At 42.4% G+C, this 14,494-nt stretch overlaps 1 protein-coding gene across 1 annotated transcript; it reads right to left on the bottom strand.

Annotated features, from left to right (window-relative positions):
• Window positions 1-442: 442 nt before the first annotated feature.
• LOC119007647 (E3 ubiquitin-protein ligase RNF38-like) lies at window positions 443-14,332 on the bottom strand. Its single transcript, XM_037077446.1, has 12 exons — window positions 12,741-14,332; window positions 8,513-8,565; window positions 8,168-8,349; window positions 6,550-6,994; window positions 5,863-6,003; window positions 5,570-5,758; window positions 4,624-4,785; window positions 4,427-4,530; window positions 3,412-3,493; window positions 3,194-3,315; window positions 2,925-3,024; window positions 443-1,524 (listed from the first exon to the last, which is right to left on the bottom strand). Exons 1-12 carry the CDS (start codon window positions 13,024-13,026, stop codon window positions 1,462-1,464), a joined length of 1,929 nt encoding a protein of 642 aa, XP_036933341.1. The 5' UTR covers window positions 13,027-14,332; the 3' UTR covers window positions 443-1,461.
• Window positions 14,333-14,494: the final 162 nt, after the last annotated feature.

The following is a 14,494-nucleotide window of genomic DNA, read 5'->3' as shown; positions in this document are numbered from 1 at the left end:
ACCAAATTAACATTTGGAATCGAGGTTGTAATAATGAAAACAACGTTTAATACAGAGTAATCCAGCGCAGCCACATCTGGTGTACTACAGGTCTTAATTTGCTAAAGAAGAGAAGAAAAAGAAAGAACAATTCAAGAAAGAAAGAAAGAAAAAGTGACAGAGAGAAAGAAAGAAAGAAAAAGTGACAGAGAGAAAGAAAGAAAGAAAAAGTGACAGAGAGAAAGAAAGAAAGAAAGAAAAAGTGACAGAGAGAAAGAAAGAAAGAAAGAAAAAGTGACAGAGAGAAAGAAAGAAAGAAAGAAAAAGTGACAGAGAGAAAGAAAGAAAGAAAGAAAGAAAGAAAGAAAGAAAGAAAGAAAGAAAGAAAGAAAGAAAGAAAGAAAGAAAGAAAGAAAAAGTGACAGAAAGAAAGAAAGAAAGAAAGAAAGTACAAAATGCAAAGTTTAAAAAGTTCATATCAAGCCTTTTATTTGGTATACAGATATTCATAGATTTATACAGTATATATAGATATATGTATATATGTAACACATGTGCCACCGCAAAGTCACAGACAAACTCATTTTTACTAAGAAAAGAAAGAAAAAGAAAAAATATATAATGTGCTTATTTCAAAGTAGTGCCATGAAGCGTAATGAAAGGTGACCAAAAACCGGAATGATGAGGTAACTGCCAGGCAGGAAAACAAACAATCACTTATAATGGTTTAATAATAATAATAATAATAATAATAATAATAATAATAATAATAATAATAATAATCTTCTAAAACAAATGGATCAAATAGGCAACCGTATAGTGGCAACATGGACCCTTAGTGTCAAACTAGAGAAAAGGATTTAAGTCAACATAACATAACGTACATACACACGCAGACACTCACACACAGTATGCATACAGACGGACAGTGCATGAACGTACAAACAGGAAGTAAAATCAGTCACTCGTGAGAGCAAAAACTCTCAGATGTCACTAACTCTTGTCTGATACACAACAGAAACTCAGGCATGCTCCAGGACACCTAAAAATCTCTCTCATTCACTCTCTCACACACACACACACACACACAAACACACAGAAAACACAGTCCTGTACCACAGCCCGACATTACAGGGCTGATTGAACAATGCTTGCACAGTTCTGCATGCACATGTACATGCACACACACACACCACAGCAGAATAGTGGTCAGGCAGGGTGTAATTCACTGAGAGATGTGAGGGCCTTCATTCATGTGAATGGGACACACTGATAGAAAGGAAAATAAACTGGGGGGGGCGAGACAAATGCAAAGGAGAGGTGATTAAGATTTAAAGGATAAGAAATGAGCAGGAAGTGCTGCACAAACAGACAAGGAAGTGGGGTGTGTGTGTGTGTGTGTAAGGATGTACATGTGTATCACTATATCAGGAGCAGGTAGCACTGAACAGACATTTAGGAGTGTCTGGCTCCCTCATGTGGTCACTCGGAGTCTCTCTGGACCTCTGAGGCGTCGGCCCGACAGATGGGACACGTCCTGTTGGCCTGAGGACAGAGAGAGGAAACAAATGATCCAGTTACGTTTTTAGAGGCAGTTTAATCTTCAGTGACAGAAAATGTCCAGAACTAAAACTGGAACTCACCATTACACCCTCCAATAAAAAGACCATTTCTACGGATCTCAGATGATGACAACATCTTTATTTGCTTTGTATTGATTTGTAATATCTATAACCTGATTCACACGGAGGATCTGAGCAATGCATCATGCCCCTAAATCATAACACTGGGTTATGAGGAACACAAGAACTTGGTGTTGAATTGCCTTTTTTAGCTTTATCACTGGGAAAATATGTATTAAAGTAATGTGCAGAGCTTTTCCTGATTTTCCTGTCCCAGGCTTTAATGTGGTTTACAGACTTCACTGATTCTTTTGTGCCGAATTTAAGAACACTGAGACACAAGTCTGATTGTTGATCTAACAGATGTGAAGACAGATTCTCACAAACAAAAAATCTATATTTAAGAGGTGCCTATGACAAATAATTAACCCATTCTTGGATTGTTTTTCACTCTGTAAATACTGTTTAAGAAACCTTACACCAGTCATCAGCACATTATTGTGTGACATTAAGTGCTGAGTGTTGTTACTGCCAAGTACATGAAAATAAGGTTACGCCAGAGGATTTACTATGAGCCCCTAAATCACAGATACACTGTCACTTTTTTCCCCTCGTACACCATTTCTACAACTAGTTTAAATGTGGTTGTGAGAATATGTCTGAATCAGAAATAGTCCACTGAGTGTCAAACGTGACTATATCTTTCATTTGGAAAGTCACTCTTGAAGGCTTCTCCACCACACTGGCATGTAGATGTTTGTAATAATTTTAGTCATGCAATAAAAAACTAGGCAGAGTCTCTGCTGCGTTTGGTGTCATTTATGAGCAAGCTCCTTCTCTCCATTGTATCTATGCTTCTATCTTCTGCTGTCTGTGTCAGAGTTTGATACAAATAGACTTCACGGTGCGTTTTGGTCAACATCATAACTCAGAAAACTCCAATCAAATGGCCACAAAGGTCTTTTACAGATTTTTTTTTTCTTATCTTCCCTTATTAAAATAAGTTCTTTCACTCCAGCACTGTTAATAATTAGATGCCAAGATAAAAAATACCCCAAAATACCCAAGTAGCTTTTCTGATCATTTTTAAGTTGGTTTACTGCAGCATTTTTTAAATATTTAAAAACTTAGGATGTGAGATGCGAGAAAGACGTTAATTACTTGATTCAATGTATTTTATTAGCCGACTGTTCGGGACCCCCTGACCTTGAATAAAAATCAAATGCAGACTTTTGAGTAATAACTTAGCAAACTCCTGCCTTAGATTAACTCAAAGGTTGGGCACAGTGTGAGCGAGCTGCCTCTATGTGGGGTGGTACTTACCCTCAGCCACTTGTCGACACACTTCCCATGGAACTCATGGCTGCAGGGCAGGACTCGCAGCAGTTGGCGGGACTCGAAATCACTCATACACACCACACACCTGCAACACAATAGACATTAGCAAGTTAAGTCTGGCACGTTTATAAGACCCCAGTGGGCATCAAGGCAGTTTTAGGGCAATTGATTATCAGGTTAGACTGTAAAATTTGGGGGACAAGTATGAAAAAGAGACCCGTTACTCTGTAATCAGAAACATGTGTGACACTCACAGTGTTTGTTCAGACTGATGGTTGTTTGGATTGAACCGATAAGAAGGAAGCTGTTCGATGTCTCCTTTGGTCAGTCCTCGGAGTTTGGCCTCTCCAAGACGCTCAGCGAGGTTCAGGAGGGCCTATGGGTGGAAAAAGTTCATCAGACACAGAGGGATCAGAGTCTGCATCGAGTAAATATATAGTGAAAAAAAAAGAGGGAGAAAACAGAGACAAACCTCATAATTTTCCACTTCTCCATCGTCTACATCCAGCTCAAGACTGATCGCAGGACCTGTGGGCTGGACTGGCAGCATTGAACTACAGAGGGAGAGATTTAACATAAATATTAAAGTTTAATTGATCAAACAAGCAAATTAGGCAACTAAGCTGTGCAGTAGTACTTCTAATATATTTCCATCAAATTCAAAAGATAAACAATGAAGGATTTTCATAAAAAAAACTATCAAAAAATTCCTTACCCTCACTTATGACCTGCCTGTATTTTCCTATTTTCTAATTTTTTTGCCGTTCAGGATGTTTCTGGACATCACAAATTCTGACAAGATACTTTCAAGTTTCTTTCATCTCTGAATGGTGCGTTTATAAACAGCAACAGATAAATGCTGAGTAGTATGCCTTTAAAATACTGTTCTACTTTTCAGTTTTGTGTATATTTAATATTTTACTGCTATTTAAAGAATGTAGGACAAATATCTTTGGAATGATTTCTATGTTGAAGGCTCAAGAAATGTTTCACTTTTTCCCTCCCTATCCAAGAATTCTTCCTTTGTGTAGTGCTAACTTCTGTCTAAATCATTAATTTACCTTTGTTTTCCAGGATTTAGTTGTATATAAATCAGTAAGACCTCTCAAAATGTCAGTATCTTGAAGAAGACTATGTAAAACCTTCATATTAAAGTTTCAACAAAATAAAACAGACTATGCTTTATGCTCACTTTACAAAAAACGGGGAAAAAAATTGTTTCTTGAAGTAATCTGTTCTAAATGGCCTTCCTCTCCATGTATATCTAATCAAATTAGATCTCTAGAAGGATTATACATGTTCATAAGGACTTTTAGATTTTGTCTTCTCTCCTGCCGCTGTTTAGATTAATATTAGTCAACGTAATCAGACAACCCGCAAAAGCAGAATCAGATCATCAACTGTATATTTAGCAAACACAATTTAAAATATAATCCTTTACTTCTTAACTGTCTTATCTTGGCAAGTTAATGGACTGATCTACTTACAGGAAGTAAGGCAGGAGGCTGGGGTGGTAAGGCGAAGGTGGCAGTGGCTGTTGTGAGCGGTACCGTCGCCCCGGGAGACGCCGAGGAATAAAGTTTGGATAGGACTAGGTGGAAAATGTCAACAGATTAATGACAAATCACTCACATTCGCACAAGGTAGAAAAACATTTTATCGATTTTTTTTTTTTATTGCTCACCACTCCAAAGAACTCCTGGGGCAGGGGGTCATGGGAGAGGAAGTGCAGCTGGGTAGAGTGCGGTGTCAGGGCAGGATGGGTGGCGGGAGGATAGTGGAGCCCTGCACCCAAAGACAGGTGTTCTCCGAGCAGCTCCACGTCATTCTCTATCCTCTGTAACGGCTGGGAGGGTGGAGAAGGAAACATCTGAGATTATCTTACGTGATCTTAGAAACGGGAGAAATCAAAACAATCTGAACACTAGATAACCGATGGGCGTGTGACAGAAAAATATTACTAAACTTGCTTCATACTAAATTCTTCGACAGTTGCTTTTATTAGCAGTAAATCTTAGCACTAAAAACTACCTGCACGCCAGCAGTAAATCTTAATTAATATCAGGGCCACACAAAAGACAATGTGGGCATGTACCAGCGCTGGAGTTGACTCACTTTACTGTAACTTTGATGTTTGCTGTGCAGGCAAACATCTTTTAAAACACTGTATTTCAGTGCCTGTCCTGATTTATTACTAAACACTACACCATTTCCAAGCGCTTGCAAACACTAAACGGAGACCCACACAAATTGCTTCAACTCAAATGTATAAAATATGCATAATCTCTTTTGCTTTACCACTGTAGAAACCCCTTTTGCTGCTGCATTTTTTATGCAGCAGGTGGAATTTTTAATGCTCCCCTGAAAGGTGCTGACTGTCAGGGTGGTTCTTCAAATGAAAACCTGCTTTAAGGTAGTTTTCTTGTAGAGATGCACAGAAAGTTGGATCCAATCAATCAAATCTTGTCAATTCAGAGTTGGATGCAATATATTAGAACGTCCATAAAAGTTGCATCAGATAATGTTCCTTTCATTGCATTTATTTATATGACTCAACACTATGGAGCACAGACAGAGCATACAATAATACAAATCCACAAAAAACAAGCTTAACATGAACTCTTACTCACCGATCGAGCCTGCTGTGTCGGATAGGGGCCAAACTGTCCCGGCTGGGGCAGGTGAGGTGGGTGGTGGGAGAGGTGTGCTGGGGGATGGGGTAGGTGAGGAGGGGGGAGCAAGAAGGCTGGGTCACTGGATAGCAGCGATGGGAATGGGTAAGACATGGGTAAGTGCTGCACAGAACAGGTCTGAAGGACCTAGAGACCGAGAGACAAGAAGTAAACAGAGATGAAAACTCATCACTTAAAGTAAATTTGCAAAATCTCCAGCTGAATCCGTTACACAAACATAACACACTCACAGGAGGAGGGACACTGCAGACGGGATAGTGCTGTCCACTGAAGACCACCGAGCATGCTGGGATCTGCTGAGGGGCAGAACGAGGCGGCAGGCCTGGTGGTGCTCCAGGTGGAGACACAGGATACGATACTGGAACTGAACCCTGAAAATGGAGATCAAAAAGGGACAAGGTGATCAATTTTAGACAGAATGTGATATACAGCCTTTCCCTTATGCCAAGCAACTTCAAACTATCTGAATAATCTTACTGAATAATCCCCCCACTGTAGAAAACAGTCACACGAGCAAGACATGCTAACAGGAAGACCCACATTAAACAGTTTGCCAACATGGTGATGAGTTGTGTTCCCTGATAATCTACAGGAAATACAGTCACTGCTTTGAACATAATACAGACCACAGTAAAATCACACTAGACGACCTCCTGTAGTCGACATTTTTAACTGAAAATAAGCTGATATTCCCATGAGTAGCTAGTTTAATTTTCACATAGAATTATCTTTAGATGAAGCGTCTTAAAGTGTTGTTTTTGTGTCTGTGTCATTCTTGTGCGATGTGAGAAGAAGACACACAAAAACAAGAGGATTACTGTCAGTCATAAACATCAGTTCATTTCTCAGCTCTTTGGACTGTGTTTCCCTCTCAATACACCCCACCAATATGTCCACATGATCTTATGAACTCTCACCTGTTCATGGAGGTCCAGCACCACACTGCTCTGTTGCTGAGATGGGTGTGGGTGGAGATGTGGGTGCGGGTGCTGTGGATGGGCTGCAGGGTGCAGCAGCCTTGGAGACAGGTTGGGGGACTGGTGGAGAGGCCTCGGGGAGGGGTTTGGTGGATGGTGCCCTGGGCGGTCCTCGGGACCGGGCCCCAGCCCTCGGGGAGGTTGCTGGCTGTAGGGTGTGTAGCCCTGAGGGGGAGCCGGGTGACGGTAGTTCTCATCCTGGTGGCCCGGCGACAGCCCGTGGTGGGAGTGTAGGTGGTGATGGTGATGATGGTGGGCGTTGGGGTGGTGATGGTGGTGGTGGTGATTGTTGTTGCTGTTGTAGTGGTGGTGATTGTTGTGGGCGTGGTGGTGGTGGTGGCGGGTCAGACGGTCTCTCCGGCCACGTTGGCGTCTCATCGGAGGGCTGAGGTAGAGGGAATAGGAGGCATTTTGTCATCTGCATCATCACAAACACAAAACTTGCATCATTAGAAATACAATACTCGATGCAGCTGAACCTTAGATCTCATCTTCTTTGATTCCAAACATCTTTGTCAAAATGTGGCACCAACATTACCTACTATGCAACACGGCTGCTAGCAGTTCAGATCAGAGATACAGGTGGGATATGCTAGATGCAGCTAGGCTCAGGACAATATGAAAATTACAAATCAAAATTAGACCCTCCAACAAAATATCATCCAGGCAAAATATTCTTTTAAGTAAAACATAATCTAATCTGTTTGAAATCAAATATTTGAATTGCTATTTAATTTTAATAGGGTAATCATAAGTTCCTCCTGCACAAATAAAGGATAAAAAAAGGTGGTAAACTCATCTCCCTGTTGCAAGTTCACGTCTTACCAACTACTAAGAATTTCCTACTTAGTATTCAAAGTTCAAACCAATTTATGCAGCTCTCTCTGGAGCCACAAAAAAAGGCTTGTTATAGCTTTGAACAAGATTTATGTGTACAAGACCTGTAAGCAGAATTTGATGTGTAAAACTGGGCCCCCTTTAAATTTGACTATGACAACCTGACCTCAATTCTAATACACATAAAGGACAGAAAGCTGGACAAAGGAAGAAGATAATGCATTTTAATCATATATATTTGCCAAGTAAATTATGTGTGTGCTAGTAAAAAAAACGAGCAAGCTAGAGAGAGAGAGAACTAAATCGGTTTTGGAGTCTAAGCTGTGGATGCTTTTAACACAAACAGTCAGGTTAGAAAGACATTATTGAGATTTTCACTCTCATCACACACCTACTCAGTAGCAGACTCGATCATGCATCACTGTACTGTTATTTTATTGATGCTCTGATATATTCAAGCATTATGTTTTTTTTCTGTTAGCTCCTCTTGTTTCAGACTATCAAAACATTTAATGAAGGGCTGAAACTAATGATTATTGTCATTATCAATACATCTGACAATTGCATCCTAAATGTTCCCTGATTATTTTGTATTGTAAAATGGCAACAAAAAACATGTCATTTCTTCATTTTGACTTCTTACTGGCTGAAAAATGACCAGATTAATTATGAAAACAATAGCATATGTATTGGTGCTACACACACACACACAGACATTTACCTGCGTCTGTTTCGAAGAGGCGTGTGGCATCTCTCTGGCATGTAGTGGGGGTGTGGTCTGCGACTGGGAGGAAGCTCCCAGGGGCGAATGGGAGAGGAGGGAGTCGAGGGAGGGGCGGAGTTTAGATCCAACATGGACTGCTGGGAGAGACGCTGCCTTTTCGGGCTCGGGCTGTCTTCCATCTGCACAAAGAGGTAAAGGAGGAGAGAGAGACCAGGGGGATGGTTGGAAACAAAAGGAGGACAAACAAAAGAGAGAATGAATACGAAAAATAATGACATACAAATCCTATTCAAACCAGGAGCAAAGCAGAGGCAACAGGCAGTGGTCATGTTTCATACTTACTTTGTCCCGATCGTCGCTGCACACATTATCCGGATGAAAATGTAACAGTCCTCCTGCAGGCCACAAAGGAAAAAAAACATAATCAGATCAGATAGGGCTGAAGAAATCATCATCACCACAAGACACATGGACGTATGCTAAACCAACAGAAATACACACAGGCAGCTGGTTGCATTTGATTTTATTTTCCATTCTAAGACCCGACTGGATGCCAAAAAATCATTGTTATCTTGATGAGGCCCGGTTGATTTGCCTGAACAGACTTAGAACTACAAAATCCAACAGTGATAAGAAAAGAAGTGCATCCAAAATCCTGCTTCACAAAACACAGTCACAGTCCTCCTTCCTCAGTGAGACTCCATGCGTCTTCCAGCAGGCTTTTGAATTTCCTGCTTGAAAACAAGAGAGGAAGCCGTCTCTGGAAGATGTCACTCTGCACTCGTCTTCTCTGGCTCTCACAGACAAACTGTTCCCTCTGATCTGCCATGAAAAGCCCGAGCAGACTCACAGAAACAGACGCACAGACATCCACTTATCAAACGTGTTCGACACACCAGAATGTTTTGTTGGCTTTTCACATGTAACGTTGTTTGAATGCGGCTAATGACTTCTGTCTCCAGCCGTCACCGTCACTTTTCTCCAAGTTACCAATGTGTTACGGCTGCAACTAACAATCATTTTCATTTTTGGTTAATTCGACGAGCATTTTGACAGCTAATGGATTTATTGTTTAGTCTGTAAAATGTGAATATCATTAACGACAAATAAAAGCAGCAATTGCTCACATTTAAGAGCTAGAGCAGGCAAATGTTAGATTTTTTTCTTTAAAGGTGACTGAAAAGATGAACTGATTATCATAATAGTTCAGTTAATTTCTTTCAACTAATCACTGCAGTCTTATTGGGTACAATTAAAAACTGAGATGGGTGCCTGATTGATGGTTGTTTAGTCGGTGAAAGAAAACCAAACTATGATCGTCCAAGTCATTTATCAAGCAGAAATGCTAAGCATTACCCGGTTTCATCATCGCAAATGTGAAAATAGGTTGCTTGCGTCTGTTTTCTATCACTGAATCTGAACACTCAACCTTAGAATTTGGGAAATTTTTGACATTTTTTCTGTCATTTTGATTATCAAATCGATCAGAAAAATATTAACAAATTAATAAATGATTTAAATGATTGCAGGTTGCACCCCTACTTCTATCCATTAAACCAGAGAGACGCTGTAGAGTAGCATTAGCGGAAACCCTAGCTTCAAGTCTGTGATTACAGGCATCTGCTGTGCTGAAATGTCCTGAGCAGGGCAGTGAACCATTATTAGTTCTGCAACAACAGCTCAGTGCTTTGCTTCTTCCCCATTTTTTTAACAAGGGATAAAAAAAAATGTCTCCTCAAAGATCAAGAGACCACAAAAAAGACTCCTTAATGATATGAATGAGATCAGTACATCCAGAAAAACTGAAATACTACAAAAAAAAAGAAAAATCACATCACTGAATAAGGCACTAATACCAGAAACATAATCTCAGCAGAACACAATGCTCTCCCAGCTGTTTATCTGACCGTCCACATGTGCAATCTGGATGCAGCATGTGCACACGGACATTTCAGCAGCTTAAGAAGGATGTCCTTGAACTCAGCTGACAAGAGTTTGCTCCAAGCAGTCCCCCAAAACCCTTTAATCACCAAACAAGGGGGGGTGGTCTCCTTCCCTCATCTCCTTCTCCCTCTACGCCTCCCTCATCCAAACAGCCCCTTCTGTCTCCTCAGAAACAACAGATCTGAAAGCACCCCACCACCACCACCACCCCTTTCTTGTCTTTGCGACGCGACTCCAGAGCCATGTGAAGTCCGCCGATTGTGACAGCTCAAAGACGCCCCGCTAGTGGCTGTGGAGAAGAGAGGGATGGCTGGTTGACTGTCTCACCAAAAGTAGGGGGCCAACACACTGCTTTACATCTTTATTCATCTACCAACCCTTTTTATTTAGACCTCATAGGGGCCTGGGCCTCAGTAGCTTATGTGTTTGAGGAGAACTAGGTCTGTTGACGCCGATTCACCCCAGGGGCCATGGTGAGGGGATGGTGAGCCAGCCTGAACGGGTTCTGTTGGCGATCATAAACGACCTCCGAGCATGGCTGCTGGGGGGAGACTGACACCATTTCTTTCACGACAGGCAATCAAGTCAGGCGGGCACGATAGTGAACTTAAGCATCAGCTGTCATCAAGTAGCAATTTTCTCCTGTGCTTTAAGACTTGAAGTCAAAAACAGAGAGACAATCCATCTCACCCACATAATCTGTGGATGATAGCAGAATTAACGAGTATCTGTTAAAAAAAAAAAAAAAAAAAAAAAAGTGGTTGCTATTATTTTTGCGGTGTTGTCAGGCTGTGGGATGCAACACTCACTATTAAAGCTACACTGGGTGAAAACATGCTTGACACTGGGGGAGTGAAAGAGGAGGAGAAAAAAACAAAACAAAATGGAGCCAAGACAGAGGGGGCCCGTTTTTAACACCCCAAATCCAACCCTGACACATTCTGCATAAAGCGATGGCGAGAGGTGTAATGCAGTGACATGTACAAAAACAAACAAGCACAAACTAAAGACACACTCTTATTTCGCTTACACACAGCACGCGTTATACACACACAGACCGCAGTCATCTAAGAAGGGGCATGTGCTGCTGCTGGAAGGAGGAGACAGATCAAACAGCTGGGAGATACACTGTTTAAGTCATCCACACAAACCCTCTGTAGTCTCTCAATTAGGGAAGCATGTGTTTTTGTGTGTCCCCTCTGTGAGGCTTATTTTGGGTATTTGGCAACAGCACTGCTATTACGACAGAGGAGGCCCATTAAAAAGCCAGTTTTAATTCATTCACTGCACTTTTGCCTCTGGGGGAATCCAATCTTGTATTACAGAAGGTATTATAGTCTCTTTCCGATGGTCAGTAATGGAAACAGACTGGTGTCAATTTTGAAAACAATGAAAGGAGGCTCACTTTGGATTTTCTCTCTGGCAGTTTTGATTTCTTCCACCTTGTTCTGAAAGGATTTGGTGAGTTTTCCATTCTGAATTTAACGAGTTTGTGTCGGGTACCAAACCGTTTCCTGTTGTGGACATGAAAAGCCAATTGATACTGGGTAAGGCGAAAAAAAAAATTTAGCTTGACAAAGTGAAGAAATCAATTACGTGCCAACACAACTCTGCTGTTCTTTCCTCTGTTTCAGACAGCACTTTGAAACTACAACGCCTTGTTCATCTGAACCGCAAGATGAGAGTTCCATTTGACTATTTTGGCAAGATACAGAGCTGTGCACTGGCTAAAAATCTTAAGATGAATAGCATTAAGGTTTATGAATGAAAGGGCTGATGGTGAACAAGAGGAAAGCATGCATCACAGCAGTGAGCAGTCTGAAACAAAGAGATAAAAGCGCTATGAAGAAAAATACTTCACTTCAAAAACAATTTCAAGGCTCCACACTGCTCTTTTAATCAGTCTCCTCTCATACATAGTGCTTGTATTATGTAGGCCGTTTAAACCACGAGGCAAACGATGTCTGATCTGATCATAAATGAGAATGCATCGCTCTCCAGCCATCAATATTACTGCTTGAGTCCTTTAGCCATCAGTTTGAAACATTTCCACTGATCGGCCAGCAGAAACCCTTGTTTTACTCATTCTACATTTAAGTCAAAATGTTAATCAAAACGTAATTACTGAGTTAACTGATCACCTATAGCATTACTTTCCAGGAGTGCTACGACCTGCAGGCCTTCAGGAACAACATGCCTGGATTATCCAAAGGGAAAATTCTACAATTTCCTCCTGAGGGCCAGTGTTATTTGCACTGAGAAGAATAAAGCCAGGTAATAACATACAATACAAAGTTCAGTGAACCCGGTTTGTCTCGTTTACCTGAGTAAATGCTATCCAGCCCTCTAACAGCAGGACCACATCTGACGTGACATATAGCTGGCCTTTCATGCAACAGCTGGCAGTGAAAGCACCAAGCCTTTTAGTTAAATGTCTCAAAGCCTGTTAAGCTGCTAGTGGTCTGCCTGCATCCCTCAGGGGGGTGTATCCTGTGTGTGAGTGTGTGAGAGTGTGTGTGTGTGTGTGTGTGTGTGTGTGTGTGTGTGTGTGTGTGTGTGTGTGTGTGTGTGTGTATAATGATGCATCTAGCAGGGCTGCAGGCCCTGTTTACTGAAGCCGGCTTACCGGCCCCGGGGTGTCTGTGAGCTCCGTGCGAAGAGTGGCGCTGCGCCCCTGCGGACAGGTAGCTCCCCTGGGTGTGCTGCTGCTGGTTATCCGGGTAGCTCCGACCACCGTGGTGCGGCGCCCAGCCGGGGTTGCTCTGCTGCGGGTAGCTCACCCCTCCTCCGCTGGCGTTCATCATGCTCCCGTTACCCACCGCGTTCCCACTGCCGTTGCTCCCAACGTTGCCGTTCATGCCGAAATGATAAAAGCCGGAGCGAGACCGCGACCGAGTCCTCGGGGGGTCCATGGCTGGGGAGGAAGAGGAGGAGGAGGAGGAGGGAGAGGAAGAGGAATAGGAGGGCGGCGGTGGTGGTGGTGGATGGACGTGATGAAGGTAGGCTGGAGAGATGGACGTCCAGAAACGGACAGGAGCCTCCCTCTTCTGACCGCTGCTCCGCGTCGGGCTACCCACCTAGTTACCTCTGATAACGACCGGCTACTGCGAGTGTTTTCTGAGGCATCTAAAGCTGTTGTGTCAATATAATGGGATGAGACACCTGGAGGCAGCGGGTTCAGCCCTCATATGTCGCACAAACACCATCTGCATCACATCCACTCTCTCTGTAAACCGCTTAATTATTTACGCACACAAGTATTTAAAAAAAAAACATATATATCGTAGCTATATCAGCATGTGGTCTAACAAAAATAATCGTCAAAATATCATCTTGTCTAAGTTACTTATCTGTGGGGGGTTTTCGTCGTTACTAAGAACAACAGCTGAGCAAGTCTCAGGTTCTCTATTGTCTTTTCACAGTGGAGCAGTCGAGCTTCTTTTTTCCCCACAGTGATATAAAGTGTTTTTAAAGGCGAATATCGCACGCAAACGGGTCCTACACGTGTGGTCCCACTGCAGACGCATATACGAACATGCAACTGCAGCTCTGAAGTTAATATCGCCCGCTCGCTGCCATCAAGAGCTTGTCAAGTTAAATACTTAAATCCCTCAACACAAGCAAGATGGCTAGCTGTCGAGCGTTAGCAAACTAAAGAAAACCAGCTGCCCCGGTAGCAGCCTGTGAAACAAAGTTATTAGCATAGGCTCGTTAATAAATCGCAACTGAACTGCAGCGGGTAGCCGAATACAAGTAGAAAAGTTACACCCCTCTGCGTTGGCTAACTATACCCGCTCGTTCATTAGCATAATTTCGATTTTCCAGCTAGCCCAAGGCTAACAGGAAGCGGAGTCTAGAGGGGAAAACAAGTCCAACAGTGCCGACATTACAAGCTAGCTAACGTCGCACTGTGTCGAGGTTTGCCCGGTCGTTGAAGAGCGCTAACAGCGGATTACCTCGGTCCGCTCGAGAAAACAGATAGCTACCTTATCCGTCGAGCGAGGTGGACAGTATTTGTCCAATTTAAATCCCCTCTCGCATTCGCTATCGAGTGTTTTCTCTGGTCAGCGGGGAGTGTAGTGGAGATCAATCAATGGGAGTTTCACATCTCTGCCAAGTCATCTCCAGTCGATCACGGAGAAACGTGTAGCTCGTCACAGCTGAACGCGCGTTGTGTTTTTATGTAAATCCAACAAACTTGAGAGCAGCAAAACGTTACGATTCACCCAAAACTTGTCTAATCAAGATCTGTTTAATCGGCAGCTGCTAGTGTCGACTTCGAGTTGCAGTTCGTTATCGGATTCGACTACTTCAGTCTGGCAAACCCCGGGCAGTTGCTCAGCTCATTAATAATTCAGCAGCTTTATACCAGAAATACTA

Source organism: Acanthopagrus latus, chromosome 18 (assembly GCF_904848185.1).
Source record: "Acanthopagrus latus isolate v.2019 chromosome 18, fAcaLat1.1, whole genome shotgun sequence".
Classification (NCBI taxonomy): domain Eukaryota; kingdom Metazoa; phylum Chordata; class Actinopteri; order Spariformes; family Sparidae; genus Acanthopagrus; species Acanthopagrus latus.
The sequence above is the reverse complement of the archived record's forward strand: the minus strand, read 5'-3'. Positions and strand labels throughout refer to the sequence as shown.